Source organism: Aotus nancymaae, unplaced genomic scaffold, assembly GCF_030222135.1.
Source record: "Aotus nancymaae isolate 86718 unplaced genomic scaffold, 86718_ANA_hifiasm-v0.15.2.pri h1tg000018l, whole genome shotgun sequence".
In the NCBI taxonomy this organism is placed as follows: Eukaryota; Metazoa; Chordata; class Mammalia; order Primates; family Aotidae; genus Aotus; species Aotus nancymaae.
Genome location: NW_026988430.1, coordinates 19,905,400 through 19,926,433, shown reverse-complemented (window position 1 = coordinate 19,926,433; position 21,034 = coordinate 19,905,400). Strand labels below are relative to the sequence as shown.

Below are 21,034 nucleotides of genomic sequence, written 5' to 3'. Positions count from 1 at the left end.
CCCAGTCGCTACTAAAAAAAAAGCAAAAATTAGCCGAGTGTGGTCGCGTGCGCCTGCAGTCCCAGCTACTCTGAAGGCTGAGGCAGGAGAATCGCTCGAACCTGGGAGGCGAAGGTTGCAGTGAGCCGAGATCGCGCCACTGTACTCCAGCCTGGGTGACAGAGCGAGATTCTCTCAAATTGTTTTAAAAATTATAAATCTGGGCTAGTGAGGGAGCTGAGCCGCCTGCCACGCCGCCGCCGCCTCCGCCTCTGCCTCCCCTCCTTGAGCAGGAGCCGGGACCGGGGCCCTGTCCGCCGGCCCAGCGCGTACCTGGTCGTCGTCAGGTACCTGCCCGCAGCCCCAGCACGTACCTCGTCATTGTGAGATACCCGCGGGCAACCCCAACCCGTACCTCATCGTCAGGTACCTGCGGGCAGCCCCAGCCCGTACCTCATCGTCAGGTACCCGCGGGCAGCCCCAGCCCGTACCTCATCGCCAGGTACCCGCGGGCAGCCCCAGCCCGTACCTCATCGCCAGGTACCCGCGGGCAGCCCCAGCCCGTACCTCGTCATCGTGAGGTGCCTGCCCGCAGCCCCAGCACGTACCTAGTCGTCAGGTAGCTGCCCGCCCCCAGCCTGTACCTCGTCATTGTGAGGTACCCATGGGCAGCCCCAACCCATACCTCGTGATCGTGAGGTAACCGCCCGCAGCCCCAGCCCTTACCTCATCCTCCGGTACCCACAGGCGGCCGCAGCCCGCACCTCCTCGTCACGTACCCGCCCGCAGCCCCAGCTCGTACCTCCTTGTCAGGCCGGAAGGAGGCGGCCGGACCAAGGAAGCGCCCGCGCATTTGGCGGGAGAAGGAAACTGCCTTCTCTTCCCCGCCATGTCGGCGCCTGCGGCCAAAATCATTAACTCCCACCACTACAGGTCCGACGAGATCTCAGAAAAAAACAGCAAGAAACAATTGAACACATTGATGAAGTCCAAAATGAAACAGACTTAATGAACAAGCCCAGTGAGATTTTGAAAGTGGAACAGAAATATAACAAATTCTGCCAACCTTTTTTTTTCGGAAGAGGTCAGAATTGATCGCCAGAATCCCACATTTTTGGGTAACATTTGTCAACGGTCCACATGTGTCCGCACTGCTTGGGGAGGAGGACGAAGAGGCACTGCATTATTTGACCAGAGTTGAAGTGACAGAGTTTGAAGAGATTAAATCAGGTTACAGAACAGATTTTTATTTTGATGAAAATCCTTACTTTGAAAATAAAGTTCTCCCCAAAGAATTTAATCTGAATGAGAGTGGTGTTCCATCTTCAAAGTCCACTGAAATCAAATGAAAATCTGGAAAGGATTTGACGAAGCCTTCAAGTCAAACGCAGAATAAAGCCAGCAGGAAGAAGCAACTTGAGGAACCAGGGAGCTTCTTTACCTGGTTTACTGACCATTCTGATGCAGGTGCTGATGAGTTAGGAGAGGTCATCAAAGATAATGTTTGGCCAAACCCATTACAATACTACTTGGTTTCTGATATGGATGATGAAGAAGGAGAAGGAGAAGATGATGATGAAGAGGAGGAAGGATTAAAAGATACTGATGAAGAAGGGGATGAGGAGGAAGGTGAAGAAGATGATAAAGGGGAGGAAGAAGAACGGGATGAAGCAGAAGATGACTAATAGAACACTAATGGATTCCAACCTCCTTTTAAAAAAATTTTCTTTAGTCCCTGGGAGCAAGTACAGTCTTTTTTTTTTTTTTTTTTTCCTCTTATGCTCAGTCACCCTGTTCTTGAAGTCTCTTTTCTCTACACCATGGCTTATTTGGGAGGGAAATACCTTGAGCAGAATACAATGGGAAAAGAGTCTCTACCCCTTTCAGTTCAAAATTCATTTTTATCCCTTCCTGTCTGAACAAAAACTGTGTGGAATCAATACTACTGAGCCCTGTGGGGGGAAAAAAGAAAAACCTGCTCCCTTGTCTCTGCTGGAAGCTGGAAGCCCCTGTGTAGCAGTGCCCAGAATTCTAGCTTTTTTCCTCCTTTCTCTCTATATTGAACTCAGAGAGTATACCGTGTCTCTATATGTGACTATGCACAGTTAGCATTTACCAACATGTATCTGTTGACTTTCTCTTGTTAAAAAGAAGGAAACAAACTTAAAAAAATGGAATTATAGAAGGTCAGCAAAGGGCGGGTTTGAGATGTTTGGGTGGGTTAAGTGGGCACTTTGACAACATGGTTTTTCCTTTGGAATGTTTGTGATATTTGACAGACATCCTTGCAGTTTAAGATGATACTTTTTAAAATAAATTCTCTCCTAATGATAACTTGAGCCCTGCTGTTCAATGGGAGAGTCAGCAGAACCTGTAGGATCTTATTTGGAATTGACATTCTCTATTGTAATTTTTTTCCGGTTTATTTTTAAATTTTCTTTTTGTTTCACTGGAAAGGAAAGGTGATGCTCAGTTTTAAAGGTTAAAAGTAGAGAAGTTGCTTTGTTACAATAATACTAAATGTGTACACACAAATAACAAAATTATAAATCTGGTGACTGTTCTAGTTGTAACAGTGCTCACTATTTTCTAGCTCTTAATCTCCAACTGTATACTTTTATCATTGGCTCATTGTACCTAAATATAGCAGTGAAAAGGATTACTTTATTTTCCCAAAATGTTTGAGTTTAATGTATTAAAATAATCTAGATTGAGTTTTATAGATTTTCAGAGCTGTTACTCTTTTGGTGAATGGCATTGAAAAGAAAAGGAGGGAATTATATGAAGGATGATTTTGCATTTTTAATCATTTTGCCTATTAGAAATTAAAAATTTTTTTTTACCATGTTACGTAGAAAATGGTTAAGGCCTAGTTTTTTCCTCCAGATTTGCCCAGCTACTTCTTTGAAGAACCAAAATATCTGTACAATCTTTAAAAACAAGATGGCTGGGTATGGTGGCTCATACCTGTAATCCCAGCAACTTGGGAGGCTGAGGTGGAGGACTGCTTGAGCCCAGGAGTTTGAGGCTGCAGTGAGCCATGATTGTACCCCTGCATTCCAGCCTGGAAAATGTATTCCAAGTTCTAAGCAATCCTCATGGAAACTGCTGGTTCTAAATTTTATGAGAAGTACTCATATATTGTTCACTAAAAACACTACAAATGTTATAGTTAATATTCATTATAGAAATACTATTTGCTATAATTTTGGACATGTTTTAAAACTATTTTAGTTTGATGTAAATTATAAATTGGGAGTTGTCTCCAAGTGTTTAAGGTGAGAATTAGGAAGGAGGCATTGAAAAAAAGAACAAGTAAGTGCTGCTGATGTTTTTATGGTATATAGCACATAGAGAATTTTGTGTTACCTGAATTTTTGTTTTGTCTGTCTTCTTTAATAGGGATAATGGAAATGACTGCAAAGTTTCTGAGATTATGAGAATAAGAAATCTCATGATGACTTCTAGTACACAATGTAGGCAGAACTGCTTTGAACATTCTGAAGTACTTTAGAAATGAAAGGGTTTTATTGTTAAATATAAAAAACTTGCAATGGAAAAGAAAGTGCCATAAAAATACCCTACAAGTACTTAATTCCTCCAAATTATGGGTGAAGGAAATAAAAAGTAGTGAGCAATTTAATCAATATTTAGTGAGTATTTATGAAGAGTATTACAAATGACTTTACCAAAATTAAATAGAATATCATTCTCATGAAGCAGGTGGATCACTTAAGGCCAGGAGTTTCAGACCAGCCTGGCCAACATGGTGAACCCCATCTCTACTAACAATAGAAAAATTTGCTAGGTGTGGTGGTGTGCCTGTAGTCCCAGCTACTTGGGAGGCTGAAGTGGGAAGATTGCTTGAGCTCAGAAGGTTGAGGCTGCAGTAAGCTGTGATTATGCCATTGCACTCTAGCCTGGCCAACAGAGCAAGACCTTGTCTCAAATTAAAAAAAAAATTAGTTGTGTTGTAAAAATAAACTTGGATCTGGTCTTCAAATAGTATAACCAGTAAATTTTGAATTTTATAATATTTCATAAATTATTTCTCTAGTAAAGTCAAACACTGAAACTAAAAATTTGCCATCAGACTAACTCATAAAATAACTCATTGGAATCATTTTTTTTCTTTCTCAAGTTAGAACAGACTGGAGTCATTTTTTATATTTGTTGTTCTTCCCTTGAAGTGTCAGTTTTCCATTCTTATCACTTCTTCAAAGGCAAAGTGTTGTAGATCCAGCATTAGTTGACTCTTTTTATTCTTGCCTTACCTAGAATTTGATTTTTCCTCTGATGTTATATTTAGTCTACAACTATAATTTAATTTTCCTCTTTTTATGAAAAACTTCATTTTAAACCTTTTAATTTTACTTATTCTCCACTATATATTTGAACATATATTAAGAATATTCATCTTGGTTGGGTGTGGTGGCTCACGCCTGTAATCCCGGCACCTTGGGAGGCCAAGGCAGGCAGATGACAAAGTCAGGTGTTCAAGACCAGCCTGGCCAATATGTGAAACCCTATCTCTACTAAAAATACAAAAATTAGCTGGATGTGGTGGTGGTCGCCTGTAGTCCCAACTACTAGGGAGACTGAGGCAGGAGAATTGCTTGAACCTGAGGGGCAGAAGTTGCAGTGAGCCAAGATCGCGGCACTGCACTCCAGCCTGGGCGACAGAGCAATGCTCTGTCTCAAAAAAAAAAAAAAAAAAAAGAATATTCATCTATATATATAGAATCCTGTATTGAGAATTGTTTTCCTTTAATGCTGAATTGACTCAAAATCAACTTTGCCTTTTTTTCAAAGTTTTAAACTCAAGGCAGTGATTAGTAAATTGTAGCTGCCCTTCATCTCTTATTTAACACATGCTTATATAGCAATCACTATGACCAGGCGCTGTTCTGAGTACTCTTTAACTTATTCACTCATTTAATCCTCACAATACCCTTATAAAGTAGTGTAATTATCCTCATTTTATAGATGAGGAAACTGAGGCACAGCTAGGAAGTTGTGGGCTTGGAAACAAACCAAGACAATCTGACTCAAGATTCTGTTCTTTTGACTGCTGTGCTTGCTTGCCTGCCTCTCATGAAGAGGGTCTTTTGTTTTTTAGCTTTGTTTTTGTTTTGAGATAATTTTTTTCTGGTATATCTCTTCCTCAGAGTTAGTTCTTCCCAGATAGGGTGGACAATAGCAATTAGTAGGGGAATCTACCTTTGTATGCTGCTGGTGGCATTGGGACTGCTCTGGGTTACTGACTCACCCTGAGAGAGAGAGAACATACTCCAGTTGCTAGAGTGGGAGGTTCAGTCTGGGTGCTCTGTGGAATGGGGCTGCCTCTAACTAATTTCTGTATCCCCCTACACCTGCAGAGTGCTTGCTATAATGGGCCCTAAATAAATAATTTATTAAATGGAATGAACTATTTCTAGTCCCAGCTTTGCAGTTAATCATTGGATATGAACTTCAGTGGATTATATCATGTTATGTGGCCTCAATTTCCCTTTCTATAAAGTGGCCATAATAGTCTGGGTGAGGAGTTAAATGAACTAATATATGTGAATAGGCTTTGTAAAACTTAAACACTATTTACATGTAAAGGATAAAACGTTTTAAAAGCTTTTTTTTTTTCTTTTTTTTAGACAGAGTCTCGATCTGTCACCAGGCTGGAATGCAGTAGCGCCATCTCGCCTCACTGCAACCTCCACTTCCTGGGTTCAAGCAATTCTCCTGCCTCAGCCTCCCGAGTAGCTGGGACTACAGGCACACACCACCACGCCTGGCTAATTTTTGTATTTTTAGTAGAGATGGGGTTTCACCATGTTGGCCAGGATGGTCTCACTCTCTTGACCTTGTGATCAGCCCGCCTTGGCCTCCCAAAATGCTGGGATTACAGGCGTGAGCCACTGCACCTGGCCTATTTTTATTTTTATCTTTTATTTTAATTAATTAATTAATTAATTAATTAATTTATTTATTTTTGAGACGGAGTTTCGCTCTTGTTACCCAGACTGGAGTGCAATGGCGCAATCTCGGCTCACCGCAACCTCCGCCTCCTGGGTTCAGGCAATTCTCCTGCCTTAGTCTCCTGAAGAGCTGGGATTACAGGCACGCGCCACCGTGCCCAGCTAATTTTTTGTATTTGTAGTAGAAACAGGGTTTCACCATGTTGACCGGGATGGTCTCGATCTCTTGACCTCGTGATCCACCCGCCTCGGCCTCCCAATATTTTTATTATTTTTTAAGAGACAAGGTCTCGCTTTCTCACCAGACTGGAGTGCAGTGGCATGATCATAGCTCACTGCAGCCTGAACTCCTGGGCTCAAGCTATCCTCTCACTTCAGCTTCCCAAGTAGCTAGGACTGCAGGCACACACTATCACGCCCAGCTAATTAAATTTTTTTTTTTGGTAAAGTTAGGATCTTGCTTTGTTGCCCAGGCTGGTCCCAAGATCTTGGTCTCAAGTGTACCCCCTGCTTAGCCTCCTGAGTTGCTGGGATTATAGGTGTGAGCTACTGTACCTGTCCAACAGCTGTCTTTAAAATGATCCTCGAAAGCTGGGCATGATGGCTCATGCCTGTACTTCCAGCACTTTGAGAGGCCGAGGAAGGTGGATCAGTTGAGGTCAGGAGTTTGAGACCAGCCTGGCCAACATGGTGAAACCCCATCTCTACTAAAATACAAAAAAAAATTTAGCCAGGCATGGTGGCACATGCCTGTAGTCCTAGCTACTTGGGAGGCTGACACAGGAGAATCACTTGAACCCAGGAGGCTGAGGTTGCAGTGAGCTGAGATTGAGCCATTGCACTCCAGCCTGGCAAACAGATCAAGACTCTGTCTCAAAAAAATAAATAAGCCTAGGTATTAACACTTTAAAGGCTAAATGAATTTATAAGAATATATGCTTTCCCCCAAGGTACACATGATATTTTTATTTTTTATTAGAAAATATATATCTGGCCAGGAATGGTGGCTCATGCCTATAAACCCAGCACTTTCAGAGGCTGAAAAGCAAGAGGATCACTTGAAGCCAGGAGTTTGAGACCAGCCTGGGCCACAGAACAAGATCACGTCTCAAAAAAAAAAAAAAGGAAAAAGGAAAGAAAGAAAATTTAAGATTTTTCTGAATTGACCCTTGGGCAAAAAGAGTTACTGATTATTGTTTTAAAGTACATTTAAATTCTACAGGTGTGATCTTTAGGCTTCTACTCCTCCATTAATGTACATGAATATAGAATTATAAGAGCTTTTTGTGCTGTTACTCTTGTTCTCAGGCAGCCTGTATTGCTTCTCTGAAAATACTTGATTTTGTGCTTATGGAAAAGAGGCCCTTAGGACCTGGAAGTGCTCGCTCTCTCCTGCCAGAAGAAACTAAGCAAAAATACAATCATATTTACCTTTTTAAAAAATTGTGAAAAGATATACATAACATGAAACTTAATTACTTTGACTATTTTTAAATGTACTGTTTTGTGGCATTAAATACATTCACCATCATCACTGTGTATTTCCAGAACTTTTCATCTTCCTCAACCAAAACTCTGTACCCGTTAACCACTAACTCCCCATTAGAGAACACCAACCCATCCCTGAGGTGGAGAGGTTGCCCCTAGCAACCACCATTCTATTTTCTGTCTCTGAATTGAACTATTCTAAATATCTCATATAAGTGGAATAATATATTTAATATACACATTTTCCATCTTAACCATTTTTAAATATACAATTCATTGACACTACTTACATTCACAATATTGTGCAACCCTTGCCATTCTTTTCAAAACTTTTCATCACTCAAATGAAACTTGGTACCCATTAAGCAATAGTTTCCCAATGTCCCCTTTCCCCCAGCCCCTGGTCATTTCTAATTTATTTTTTGTTTATATGAATTTGACTAGTCTAGGAATCTTACATGAGGAATTGTACAATATTTGTCCTTTTGTGACTGGCTTATTTCACTTGATGACTTTTAAGATTTATCTATATTGTAGTATGTGTCAGAATTTTCTTCCTTTTAAAGGCTGGATAATATTCTATTGTATGTGTGTAACACATTTTGTTCATCTATTCATCTGTTGATGGATGCTGAGTTGCTTCCATCTTGGGGCTATTGTAAATTTTGCTACAGTGAATATGGGTGTAGAGATATCTCTTCAAATGACTGTTTTCACTTTGGGATATATACTTAAAAGACCTTTTCTTTACCTCACCATAAATGAGGAGATACTAGGTCCTAGTTGCTATAGGAATTTATCTTGAAGTTAAATATACTATTATGATGTTTTTTCTTTTGAGTATTTATATCATTGGGCATTTTCTCACTGTTGATATTATACTATTCTGGAGTAGATTCAAATTCAAAATACTTTTTTTTTTAGACAGAGTTTTTCTCTTGTTGCTCAGGCTGGAGTGCAATGGCACAATCTTGGCTCATTGCAGCCTCCGCTTCCTGAGTATCTGGGACTACAGGCACGTGCCACCATCCCCAGCTAATTTTTGTATTTTTAGTAGATATGGGGTTTCACCATGTTGGCCAGGATGGTCTCGATCTCTTGACCTCATGATCCGCCTGCCTCGGCCTCCTAAAGTGCTGAGATTACGGGCATGAGCCACTGTGACTGGCCAAAATATTTTAATTCTATATTTCAATTACTTCTATAGGATAAAGTATAAATACTTCTATAGGATAAATGTGTTTACCTCACCTACAGCTCGGGAGCAATAATTTTTAGTAACTCTGGCTTAGAATTTTTTATTATTTAGAAATTTTTTGAAAATGTCATCAACTCCTATATCTAAAATGGAATTCTTTTCATTATTTGCAGTTTTTCTTTCTACATGAAATTTAATGCCTCAACTGAACGCTCCCTTCAGGAAGACACTGAAAGTTCTTTATGCAGATGAATGTGTCTTAGGACATAGTCATAAACTAAGTTTTATAATTGTCAGTGCTTTCATAATACACAGATTTTTCATATACTAGGCATATAGTCAGATTTCTATGCCTAGGTTTTCATATTCAGTAAACTTACTAATACCTTACTTTGTTCTATGTTGTTGACTATACAAAATAGGACTGTACTGGTAAGGAAGAGCCACTGAAGAATCTTTTTGGATTATAATCTTTTCAAGTTCTCATTTTCTTCATACTTTTTACTTTCCATTTGTTACTGGATACTCTAAAGAATATTTATGTACTTTTTTGCTGTTTCCTGAGATACCAACTCAGCTATCAAGCTATCAAAAATATATTAACATAATTATCTGTTATATATTATAGTTTATTTCTCTTAGAAATTCAAAGTACATTTTTACACCTATTGAAAATATGTAACCAATGGAGTCAGAAACTTTGGAAAAATAAAGCTAACACCTTTTACTGATTTATTTGTAATGAAACATTTCTTTTTGGTACTCTGATGGAATGGACCTGCAGCTCCCAAGGCTTTTCCTGCTGCTAAGTGGCTAGATTTTCCTTAGCTGCTGTAACTCTAGGGGTAAAAGAACCCCCCCTTTTTTTTTTCAGAGTTTTGGCCAACTCTGCAGATTCTGCTTGGTGTTTATTTGGATTCAATTTATTTCCTAGGACACTTAGGTGTTCAGATACTTTGAGAAATCAAATTCAAACCCAAAACATTTAAAATATATATTTGAATAATGTTTGAAGGATCACATGTAAGAACCTATTTACCTAACCTATATTGGAAACGATAACAGCTTGAATTTTATGAGGCAGTCTTCATAATATATAGCTTTTAAAAGTCACCAAAATTGTTAAAAATTATGTCATCCAAAAAATAACCTTTATATTTACATCTGAACTATAATTTTGTCCATTATTTCAAGTTTTCTGTGTGCAAAATTTAGTGGTTAAATTGCTCATGATACAATGAGAAAATATTTTTTTCTACTATATCTTCATGAATTCTGATGTTTTAAACAATAGTCATGGAGGAATAGGGAAGCATTTCAGTTAATGTTTTTATAATCCTTAGGTCAATTTACTTTTAAAGATTAAATAATGAGATTATTAATTTTATTAGCACATTCAAAACATCAAAAATGTAGACATAAAAAGGAAGAGTTGCCACTGTATTGATAAAGACACCTTTAAGGTGTTTAAGCAAGTAGAATCCTAGTAAAATTACAAATGTTACATTTCAGGAAGAGGGAAAGCTTAGCTTACGAAATTATTGTGAGATATATATATACATACATACATACACATACACTTTTTTTTGACATAGGCTCTTACTCTGTCACCCAGGCTGGAGTGCAGTGGTACAATCACTGCTTACTGCAGCCTCTACCTCCCGGCTCAAGTGATCCTCCCACCTTAGCCTCCCGAGTAGCTGGGGCTATAGGCACGTGCCACCATGCCTGGCTGATTTTTGTATTTTTTGTAGAGATGGGGTTTCACTGTGTTGCCCAGGCTAGTCTCAAACTTCTGGGCTGAAGGGATTCACCTGTCTCAGCCTCCGAAAGTGCCAGGACTACAGGAGTGAGCCACCATGCCCGGCCATATTGTGGTATATTAAAGAGCATGTGCTTTGGAGTTTAATTACTTGCTCTGTCACTTTGAGCTTTGTGACTTTTGGTAAACTACTTAATATCATTGAGCTTTAGTTTACTTGTTTTGTAAAGGCAATATATGTAAAGCATTTACTTGTGTGCCTGGAACAGGGTAGCTGCTCAATATACATCATCCTCTGTTTAATCCACATTTGTGATATTAATAACTGATTCTCATTTATACTGGAGAGTCTGGAAAAAATGTGACTCAACCTATTATTAAGACTGCATCTGTAAGTGTAACTTTGCAAGTACCAAGAGTTCAGTCTTTTCACAGTGTCCTAACTATAAAGGGAAAGTTTTGAAAATGTGTTTCTTTAGTTAAAATAATAGGAGCTAACATTTATTGATTGCTTACTGTGAACCAGTACTCTTCTAAGTTCTTTATGGATATTAGCTCATTTATTCCTCACAACAGCCATATTTGTAGGTTCTATTATTCTGTTATTATCTCTATTTGAATAGGAATCAGAAACTGAGGCACACAGTGATTAACCATGTTCAAATTTACACTGGACTCTGAAGCCAGGCTGGTGGAGCTGGGCTCCACAGCCAGGCAGTCTGGCTCTATGATCTGCATTCCTAACCACTTGCCTAAATGATTAAAACATTTTTTGTATACATTTCTACTGGATGCATTGTTTTATGGTGGAACATTTAAAGAATAGTTTGCACTTATTTTCCTCTTTTAAAACAACCCCCCCTCCAAATAGTTGTTACTGTTGAAATTATTGAAATACTTATTTTGGAATTTCAATATATTCTACTTTCAATAAAATGAAATTAATTTTAATAAGAATATATATTTGGTCAGAAAGGTAACCAAATGCTTAGGTGCTAAAGAAATTTCTTATAATAACATACATTAGACGTGACTCTTTTAAAGACCTTTAAAATTATTTTATTAATAATTTGTTGTTTTCAGTAAATAATATCACCTAATTGGACTAAGTATTTTGTTAGATACTCAAAGGAAGTTCTTCAAATTTGGATTTCTTTCCAGGCTGAAAGAGGGGAGCTCTTTGAATGCTATAGAAAGGTATTATGGTTAATAGCTTTTCTGTGTTTGAATTTGTTCCAGCTGTGCTGCAGTGCTATTCTCCTTCTACCCACATGGATGCTCTAAGTAGTTGTGTCACTCCCACTGCCTCTTCCTATGCACACTGCAACTACTTCCAGGTAAGGTTCTTGGAACCATGGGCATATTCCGTGCTTCATGTGCAATTTTACCGACCTTGCAAAACTTCAAAGTATAATTTTATATGAATGAGTAACCAGAAGTATGCTGTGGATTAATGGGCTTTATTTTCTTCTTAAAAAAAAGAGAGAATTAATGTAAATAATACATCAGGATTCCTCTAGGCCAGCACTGTTCAATGTAGCAGCCACATGTGGCTATTTAAGCTAATTAAAATTGAATTAAATTTAAAAAATCATTCCTCAGTTATACTAACCACATTTCAGGTGCTCAGTAGTCTTATATGATTATTTAAATTAAAATTAAATAAATTTAAAAATTATTCCATACTTAAAGTAGACACATTTTGAGTGCTCAGTAGTTTTGTATGGGTTGTGGCTACTGAATTATACAGCACAGATCTAGAGCATACCCATTATTGCTGAAAGTTATTTTAAACAGTGATGTTCTAGATTTTTCCAAGGAAAAATGAATACCATATAAACACTAAACATGTATGTCACCAAATGACAGATTCTTCCAAGATGATACAGATAATTAGACCTTTTTTTGAGATGGAGTCTCGCTCTGTCGCCCTGGCTTGAGTGCAGTGGTGCCATCTTGGCTCATTGCAACCTCCGCCTCCTGGGCCCCAGTTCAAGCAATTCTCCTGCCTCAGCCTCCCGAGTAGCTGGGATTACAGGCATGTGCCACCATGCCCAGCTAATTTTTGTATTTTTAGTAGAGACGGGGTTTCACTATATTGACTAGGCTGGTATTGAACTCCTGACCTCGTGATACACCCACCTCGGCCTCTCCAAGTGCTGGAATTACAGGTGTGAGCCACCACGCCTAGCCTGGACTTTTCTTTTTTAAGGAGAAAGGAGAAAAATGCCAAAAATGAGAAATTTAAGTAGTGACCCCCTTCATCCATAGCCCATATATTGTAAACAGTTGAGTATCCCTTATTCAAAATGCTTGGGACCAGAGTGTTTCAGATTTTGGAACATCTGCAAAAGCATAATGAGATATCTTGGGGATGTGACCCGTCTAAACATAACATCTATTTATGTTTCGTATGTACCATATACACATAGTATAAAGGTAATTTCATACAATATTTTTAGTAGCTTTGTTTATGAAACAAGTTTGTGTTAAATGCTTTTGTGTTGGAATTTTCCACTTGTGGTGTCATGCCAGCACTCAAAAGTTTCACGTTTTGGAGTATTTGGGATTTTAGAGTTTTGGATTAAGGATGCTCAACTTTTACTTCAAATATCTTCTCATTATTTCTTAAGAGACACTTGCTTGGAATTAAATGTTTTATATAGCTATTTTAAGGCTACTTTTAAATTCCATGCTTTGTATTTTTATGCTATAACTGCTAAAGATTGGAATTGTGTGTTTGCCTTGGATAATCATCTAGCCAAGATAGCTTCAGTTCTTAAGAGAATATCTTACTAGTGGTGTTAGGGTACTGAAAAGAACTTTACTTTTTTTTGAGAAAATCTACATAGGAAGTCATATTATAATCAGGTTGTTGTTTGAAGAGTGTAGAATGAGATCAAGGGGACTTAGTTGGCCATTTTTCATGGCTGATATCATCAAGCATGATATCCTAGTCCATTCAAGTTCACTGGAGGGACATACCTATCCCACAATTAGATGCTCTTGTTTGTGGGTCCAGGCACTCTCTTTGCTGGATCATACTGGAGATACTATGACAATGTTTATATCTTGGTTATGTTGTGTGCTAAATAATCTAAAACATTTTTGTAAAGTCCTTTTCTTGTTACAGAGACAATGTATGGCTTTGTGCAGTGGTTCATGCCTATAATCCCGGCTCCTGGGGAGGCCATGGTGCGAGGCTTGTTTGAGGCCAGGAAATTGAGACAAGCCTGGGCAACATAGTGAGACCCTGTCCTTACCAAAAAAAAAAAAAAAAAAGGAAGGGAGGGTGGGTGGGTTAGTTGAGCATAGTGGCATGTGCACCTGTTATCCTACCTTGGGAGGCTGAGGTGGGAGGTTTGCTTGATCCTCCCACCTTGAGGAGTTTGAAGAGTTTGAGGCTATAGTGAGTTATGATTGTGCCACTGCACTCCAGCCTAGAATGAGACCCTGTCTCCAAAAAAAAAAAAAAAAAAATTTTTTTTAAATCTGCTGGGCGAGGTGGCTTACACCTATAATCCATGCACTTTGGGAGGCCGAGGCAGGTGGATCACCTGAGGTCAGGAGTTCGAGAACAGACTGGCCAACATGGTAAAACCCAGTCTCTACTAAAAATACAAAAATTAGCTGGGCATGGTGGCAGGCGCCTGTAATCCTAGCTACTCAGGAGGCTGAGGCAGGAGAATCGCTTGAACCTAAGAGGCAGAGGTTGTGGTGAGCCAAGATCATGCCATTGCACTCCAACCTGGGTGAAAAAAGTGAAACTCCGTCTCAAAAACAAAACAAAAAATTAAAAAAAAAACAGTATGTATTCATCATAGGAAAGTAGAGATAAGCATATATAAAATTTTGAAATAGAAAAATGGGAAAGTGTTTCAGATTCCATCCTGAAAATAAATGCAATTAGTTTAGTTGGACTGTAGGTTTGAGTGAGAGTGTGGTGCACAGTCACTATATTGTAATGTTTAAGAGCAAGAGCTCTTCAGTAAGGCAAACCTAGGCTTGAAACCTGGCTCTGTCAGTTATTTCATTGTGACTTTGGGTAAATTATGAAGTATCTGGGCCTCAGTTTTATCATTTAAAATTGAGATTATCACATTTCACAGGGATCTTTTGAAGGTTAGATGAAATCTATATAAAGCACTTTGCATGTGCTTGGCACATAGTAATTAACTCAATAAATGGTGCTATTAGCTATAGTCACTTAGTGTTTATGCCATTTGAATTTACATTATTTGGCATTAGTGGCCTTCTAAAAATCATTGACAATCTTTGTAGTGTGTTTAGCAATGTCAACTCACTGCATACTTTAATCATAGCTCTTCTGTATTTTATGTTTATTTTCTGATATCTATTTATAATCTGATATAATCAACAAACATTATTGAATGCCTACTCTGTGCAAAGCTCTTCATTGGGCAACATCATAACATGTTTTATTTAATCATTCTTCTGTATTTTATGTTCAAAGAGCTTTATCTCCAAACATGTATTACATGCCTACTCTCTGCAAAGCAGTATATATAAGATAATTTATCTTAAAGATTTATATCTAAAAGCAACAGCCAATTTAATCTATTGCTTTATTATTAAAAATAAATAATCCCAGGAAACAAAGGACATTTGATATTCCGTCCATTTTTCCCCATATTATTTGGAACAGAATATTAGTACCTCTCCCTGAATCTGTAGAAGGATTGGTAGACTCGTGAGCATCCTGTGTTTGAAATTTTCTTACTGCATTCCCTAAACAGTATATGATACATACAAATTATATTTTTGTCTGTCAGCCTTTGTGGAAGAATTTGGTATATAGACACTTTATCAGCACATGGGTATTTGGGTACTATAGGTTTTGATTTTGTATAGTTTAATCCTGAGAAATACTGGCCCATTGCAGTATTAAATTTAGCAGAGTGGTTGACATATAGTATATACTAAGTAAATGCTAACAATAGATTTGAAGCTACTATTTCTGAAAAGTATATTAGTGTCTAGGTTTTCTTAGTGAGCTTTAAGTTTAATCTATTTATGTTTAGCACTTATCAGCCTAAATATTGTAGCTTTTCTCCTTAATCTCATATTTGGTTTTCTATCCAAACAGTCCTATTTTTTCTTTTCCCAGAATCCTTCAATGCAATCCTCCTATCCAGTTGAATTTTTGCCTTCCAATTGGCCCTGCAGTACTACTGATGAAAATAAAAAGACAGAAGTAAACCTAGAGGCTGTCTTTCAGTTAGTAGATGAGTTGCATTCCGCCCCTAAATTGGAGATGGTAAAGGTGGAGCCTGTTGAGAATCAGTGCCCAACATCTCAATCTAACAGAGGCCAACATATTCTAGCTAATTCTAACAACAATCCATGTTCTGCAAGTCAGCCTAGCCAGCTGGAGCCACTTACTCCTGTAGGCTCAGATATTACATCTTTTGTAGTTGGAACAGAACAAGCAATTGCCTGCTCTCTACCACAGTCACCTGAGTACATCTATACCATCCACACAGCTCAGCCTGTAGAAAATAGCTCATTACAGGAATCTGCAGCCATCCAGCAAGCTCATGTCAAACTGAAGGAGCAGCTAAATCATAGTGCATCTCCATCTTCAGCAGTATTTGTGCAGGAAGGGCTACCATTCAGCACATACCAGGTAAGGGGGCAAAGAAAAAAATCCTAATAAAGCTCAAAATACCTAGTACTTCTGCTAAAGACTATTCTGCTGGAGAGTTTGTTCAGATTTTATTTGGGTTTAACAGCAGTTCATTGTGGTTTCCAGGAAGATCATGTCCCAGTGGTTCTGTACAAAAGATTCAGAAAGAAGTTACCTTAACCCTTAAGCATCCTCTCACTATATTATGTATGGTCTGAAGTCAACCTCTAAAAAGAGGCTGTCTAATCGAGCATTGTGATATAATGCTTATTGTCATGTTATAAATATCCCTTGAGTTTTTGCTTCCTATCTTAATTTGGATAGATTAGATATGTCCGGCCGATAATTCTATTACCCAGGAGGGATGGTTTATTTGACAGATATGAGGACTTTCCTAGCCATTTGTAGCACGGAAGTAAGGAGATGGATGGAGGTCTTTTCTAACTTTATGACAGCATCATTGAACTGTAACCTGTGAGCATACTGTGTTTGAATTTCCTTACTAATGTCTGCACTTCTAAAGCAGAAGGTAAAGGCTAATTCCTTTATTGCTGCTAGTTTATTACAAGAAAATGAATAAACTTTAATTCTGAATAATTAGTAATAATTCATCAAAAGTACATCCACAGAAACAGAAAGTCAAATGCTACATGTTCTCATTTTATAAGAAGCAGCTAAATAATGTGTACACACTGGACATACAGTGTGGAATAATAGACATGGAAGACACGAAAGGATTGGAGAGTTGGTGGGGAACAGGGATGAGAAATTACTTAGTGGGTACACTGTACACTATTCACTCAAAGTCCAGACTTCACCGCTGTGCACCATATCCATGTGACAAAACTGTATCTGTACCTCTTAAAATTATACCAAAAAAATTCAAATTAAAAAAAATTTTTTTTGAGATGGAGTCTCTCGCTGTCACCTAGGCTGGAGGGTAGTGGCATGGGCATGATCTCGGCTCACTGCAGCCTCCACCTCCTGGGTTCAAGGAATTCTTCTGCCTCAGCCTCCCAAGTAGCTGGGATTACAGGTGTGTGCCACCATACTCAGCTAATTTTTGTATTTTTAGTAGAGATGGGGTTTCACCATGTTGGCCAGACTGGTCTCAAATTCCTGACCTTGGGTGATCCACCCACCTCGGCCTCCCAAAGTGCTGGGATTGCAGGCGTGAGCCACTGCACCTGGCCCCATTATGTTTTAAATATATCTGTAGAACACAGAATGTGTCTTTTGTTTCTTCATAGTCACATCTGAAATATTTCAGATCTTAAAATTGCACTCGCACACAGTAACTTTTTCATTAACAAATATATCTTGAAAGCTGTGTTTTAAACTTTTAACTTCATTTCATTATATAATTTTATTTTAAAATAAATTCATAAAGAAATAGAGTATTTCAGAAGTTGGTCACCTTGAGAAAGCAGTTTACATTCCAAAGAAAATCTAGGAACGCTAAGAAAGAAACTTAGGCTAGGCACAGTGGCTTATGCCTGTTATCCTAGCACCTTTGGAAGCTGAGGAGGGAGGATTGTTTGAACCCAGGAAGTTCAGACTGGCCTGGGCAACATAGTGAGACTCTGTCCCAACAAAAAACATTAAAAAAATTAGCTTGGTATGGTGGCACACACCTGTGGTCCTAGGTACTTGGGAGGCTGAAGTGGGGGGATAGCTTGAGCCTGGGAGGTCAAGGCTGCAGTGAGCTGTGATCACACCACTACACTCCAGCCTGGGCGACAGAGTGAGACTCTGTCTCAAAGAAAGAAATTTGTATCCTATAAAGAGGGCAGATATAGATTTTATAGGGGCTAAAGCTTATACAATTTTGGGGGCCTCTTTAAGACAAAGAATACAAAATTAGTATTAATAAAGTATCCACATCCCACTAACACCATCTAACAGGATCATGCCTATGGCCATTCCAACAGGAGAGGAAGTCTGATGGAACATATGCTACAGTGAAAAAAGGTGGTTTTAACCAATCATGGTTAAACTACTTACTTTGGTCAGGTGTGGTGACTCATGTCTGTAATCCCAGTCCTTTGGGAGGCCCAGGTGGGAGGATCCCCTGAGACCAAGAGTTACCAGCCTGGGCAACATAGCAAGACCCTGTCCCTACAAAAAGCTTCTTAAAAATTAGGTAGAACCTGGAATCCTAGCTACTCAGGAGGATCACTTGAGCCCAGGAGTTGGAGGTTACAGTGAGCTATGATTATACCATTATACTTCCACCTGGACAAAAAATGTGAGACCCTGCCTTCAAACAAAAAATTTGTACTTTTGTAAGTTAAAAAAAAAATCAAGCTTCATAGTAGATATTCCTCTGATCATAAGTAAATGTTTTAGCTCCATATACTTTTTAGTAGTTTGTGTATGGAGAAAGGTACAGTGTCATTCATAAGAACAAAAAGCCTTATAAGCTTGTTTGTTGGATCATGTTCCTATAGTAGAACTCCTCTGATAAAATATCTTAACTTTTAGTAGATATTTTGAGGAAATCTCAAATAATGAGTGGATATTAATATTTTAGGTGGATGCCAATATAAAATGCCAAACCAGTCCACCTGAGAATATCTTGCCTTCAGAACAGATGGGATTCCTCATTTCAGAAATGGAGCCTGCTAGCAAGCCTAGTAAAGACACAGGTATAACCACTCCAGCCAGATACAGAGAGCATAGGAGCAACTCACAACAAGGAAAATCCCCTGGTAAGGATTACTGTGCTCTAAAATGCCAGAAGTAGAATCATACTGTAGAATTAATATATGAATGACAGTTTTTCTGGGTCTTCATTTATTATTCATAATTGTATGCCTGTCACATTGCTATTTTTACATAGCTGTGATTTTAACTCTATATTTGTTCTTAATTATCTTTGTAAAGTATTATTTTGCTAATATTGTATGTAATAATTTGGGCTTTGAAAAATATAGAACATATAAAGAATAAACAAAGGAATTTAGATTATAAATATAGAACATATTAAGTTCTATATTTGTAGAAAAATACAGAACATATTAAGAATAAACAAAGGAATTTAGAAGGCAAGGATGAAGGATGATTTAATAACTATCCTCAGATGCCAGACTTCGAAATTGTAGTTGTACTTGTTCTGTTATTAACAGATTACAGGACAAGAAGGCATGTATGTATATTGTGACAGGAGAAAATTAGATGGAAATTTAGGATGTTATCCTGAGCATATTATAAAGATACTGTAAAGTATGAACCTATATCAATGGGTTGTTTTTCTTGAGGTTTGTAAGAACCCAGAATAAGTGATTGTCTTAGGCACATATAGTTGGTTCTAAGATGACAAAAATCATATTTTTTGAAGAAAATAGTAACATCCAATAAAACATGTGTCTTACAGTATCAAAAAATCAAGTTACCAAAGTCTACAGTGAACAATTTTAATATTCTAGAATTATGTGCATGTCAGGTGCATGCAGTACAGGCAGAATGAATCAGTACAGCAATCATTTTAACCTATAATAATTTGAAAAATTATTTGAAAAATTATTTGAAAAATGTTGAGAACTTCTGTGAGAATTTTTTCCAAAAAGTAAATTAATAGTGATATGATCGTGGTGTAGCTCAGACTTATAGGATTCTTTCTGCAAAATGTCTTTTAGGCTAAAAACTATCTATCATTTATTCACTAAACTTAACTTGCATACTTTTAGTTGACTGTATTTTCCAATCCATAATTAAAGATTAAAGATTTCTCACCACTGAAGATGTTTAACACAATGGCATAAGCCTTGAAGGCAATTTAGATGAGAGAAGGGCAGGAACTAATATTTATCGTACCCATTTTTATGCCATATGACAACTTGATGGAAGTGGTATTGTCATTTTAAAGATCAGGAAATTTAGACTTAGAGTGAGTAACTTGTTCAAGGTCACATATAAATTTGTTTTCTTTTTTCATTTTTTTTTTTTTTTTTTTTAGCAGAGTCTAGCTCTATTGCCAAGGCTGGAATGCAGTGGCACAATCTTGGCTTACTGCAGCCTCCACCTCGTAGGTTACAGCGATTCTCGTGCCTCAACCTCCTGAGTAGCTAGGATTATAGGCGCATGCTACCACACCCAGCTAATTTTTGTATTTTTAGTAGAGCTGGGGTTTCACCATGTTGGCCAGGCTGGTCTCGAACTCTTGGCCTCAAGTGATCTGCCCACCTCAGCCTTCTAAAGTGCTGGGATTACAGGCATGAGCCACTGCACCTGGCCCTTTTTTTTTTTCCCCCTTTGTTTTGTTTTTGAAACAGAGTCTTGCTCTGTTGCCCAGGCTGGAGTGCAAGGGTGCGACCTCGGCTCACTGCAACCTTGGCTCACTGCAACCTCCACCTCCTCAGGTTCAAGTGATTCTCCTGCTTCAGCCTCCCTATTGGCTGGGATTACAGGCACACACCATCATGCCTGGCTAATTTTTGTATTTTTAGTAAAGACAGGGTTTCTGTCATGTTGGGCAGTCTAGTCTCAAACTCCTGACCTCAGGTGATCTGCCTGCCTCAGCTTCCCAAAGTGCTGGGATTACAGGCATGAGCCACTGTGCCCAGCTGCCTTTTAAACTTTTTTTTATAAAGACAGGGTCTCACTATGTTGCCCAGGCTGGTCTTGCACTCCTGGGCTCAAGCAGTCCTCCTGCCTTGACCTCCCAAAGTGCTGGGATTACAGGCGTGAGCCACCCTGCCTGACCAGTCACATGTAAATTAATATTGCTAATATCCTACCCTAAATTGTCTGCCTGCAGAGCACATATTCTTTCCTTTTAATTTTTTATTGTGTTGAAGAATATGTAACATAAAATTTATCATTTTACCAATTTTTATTTTTAATTTATAATTTAAATATAATTGTACGTATTTGTGAAGTACAATGTGGTTTTTTTTTTTTTTTTTTTTTTTTTTTTTTTTTTTTTTTTTTTTTTTTTGAGACAGAGTCTTACTCTGTCGCCAGGTGCCAGGCTGGAGTGCAGTGGC

General features: G+C 38.3%; 1 protein-coding gene and 1 pseudogene across 1 annotated transcript in view; both read left to right on the top strand.

The window, feature by feature from the left end:
• Positions 1 to 21,034, top strand: part of HSF5 (heat shock transcription factor 5) — a 60,861-nt gene that overhangs the window by 10,951 nt on the left and 28,876 nt on the right. Inside the window, exons 3-5 of the mRNA XM_012445399.3 lie at positions 11,639 to 11,736; positions 15,528 to 16,046; positions 18,580 to 18,757. Coding sequence (XP_012300822.3) covers positions 11,639 to 11,736; positions 15,528 to 16,046; positions 18,580 to 18,757 — 795 coding nt within the window. The remainder of the gene's footprint in view (positions 1 to 11,638; positions 11,737 to 15,527; positions 16,047 to 18,579; positions 18,758 to 21,034) is intronic.
• LOC105712515 (protein SET-like) lies at positions 869 to 1,768 on the top strand (annotated as a pseudogene).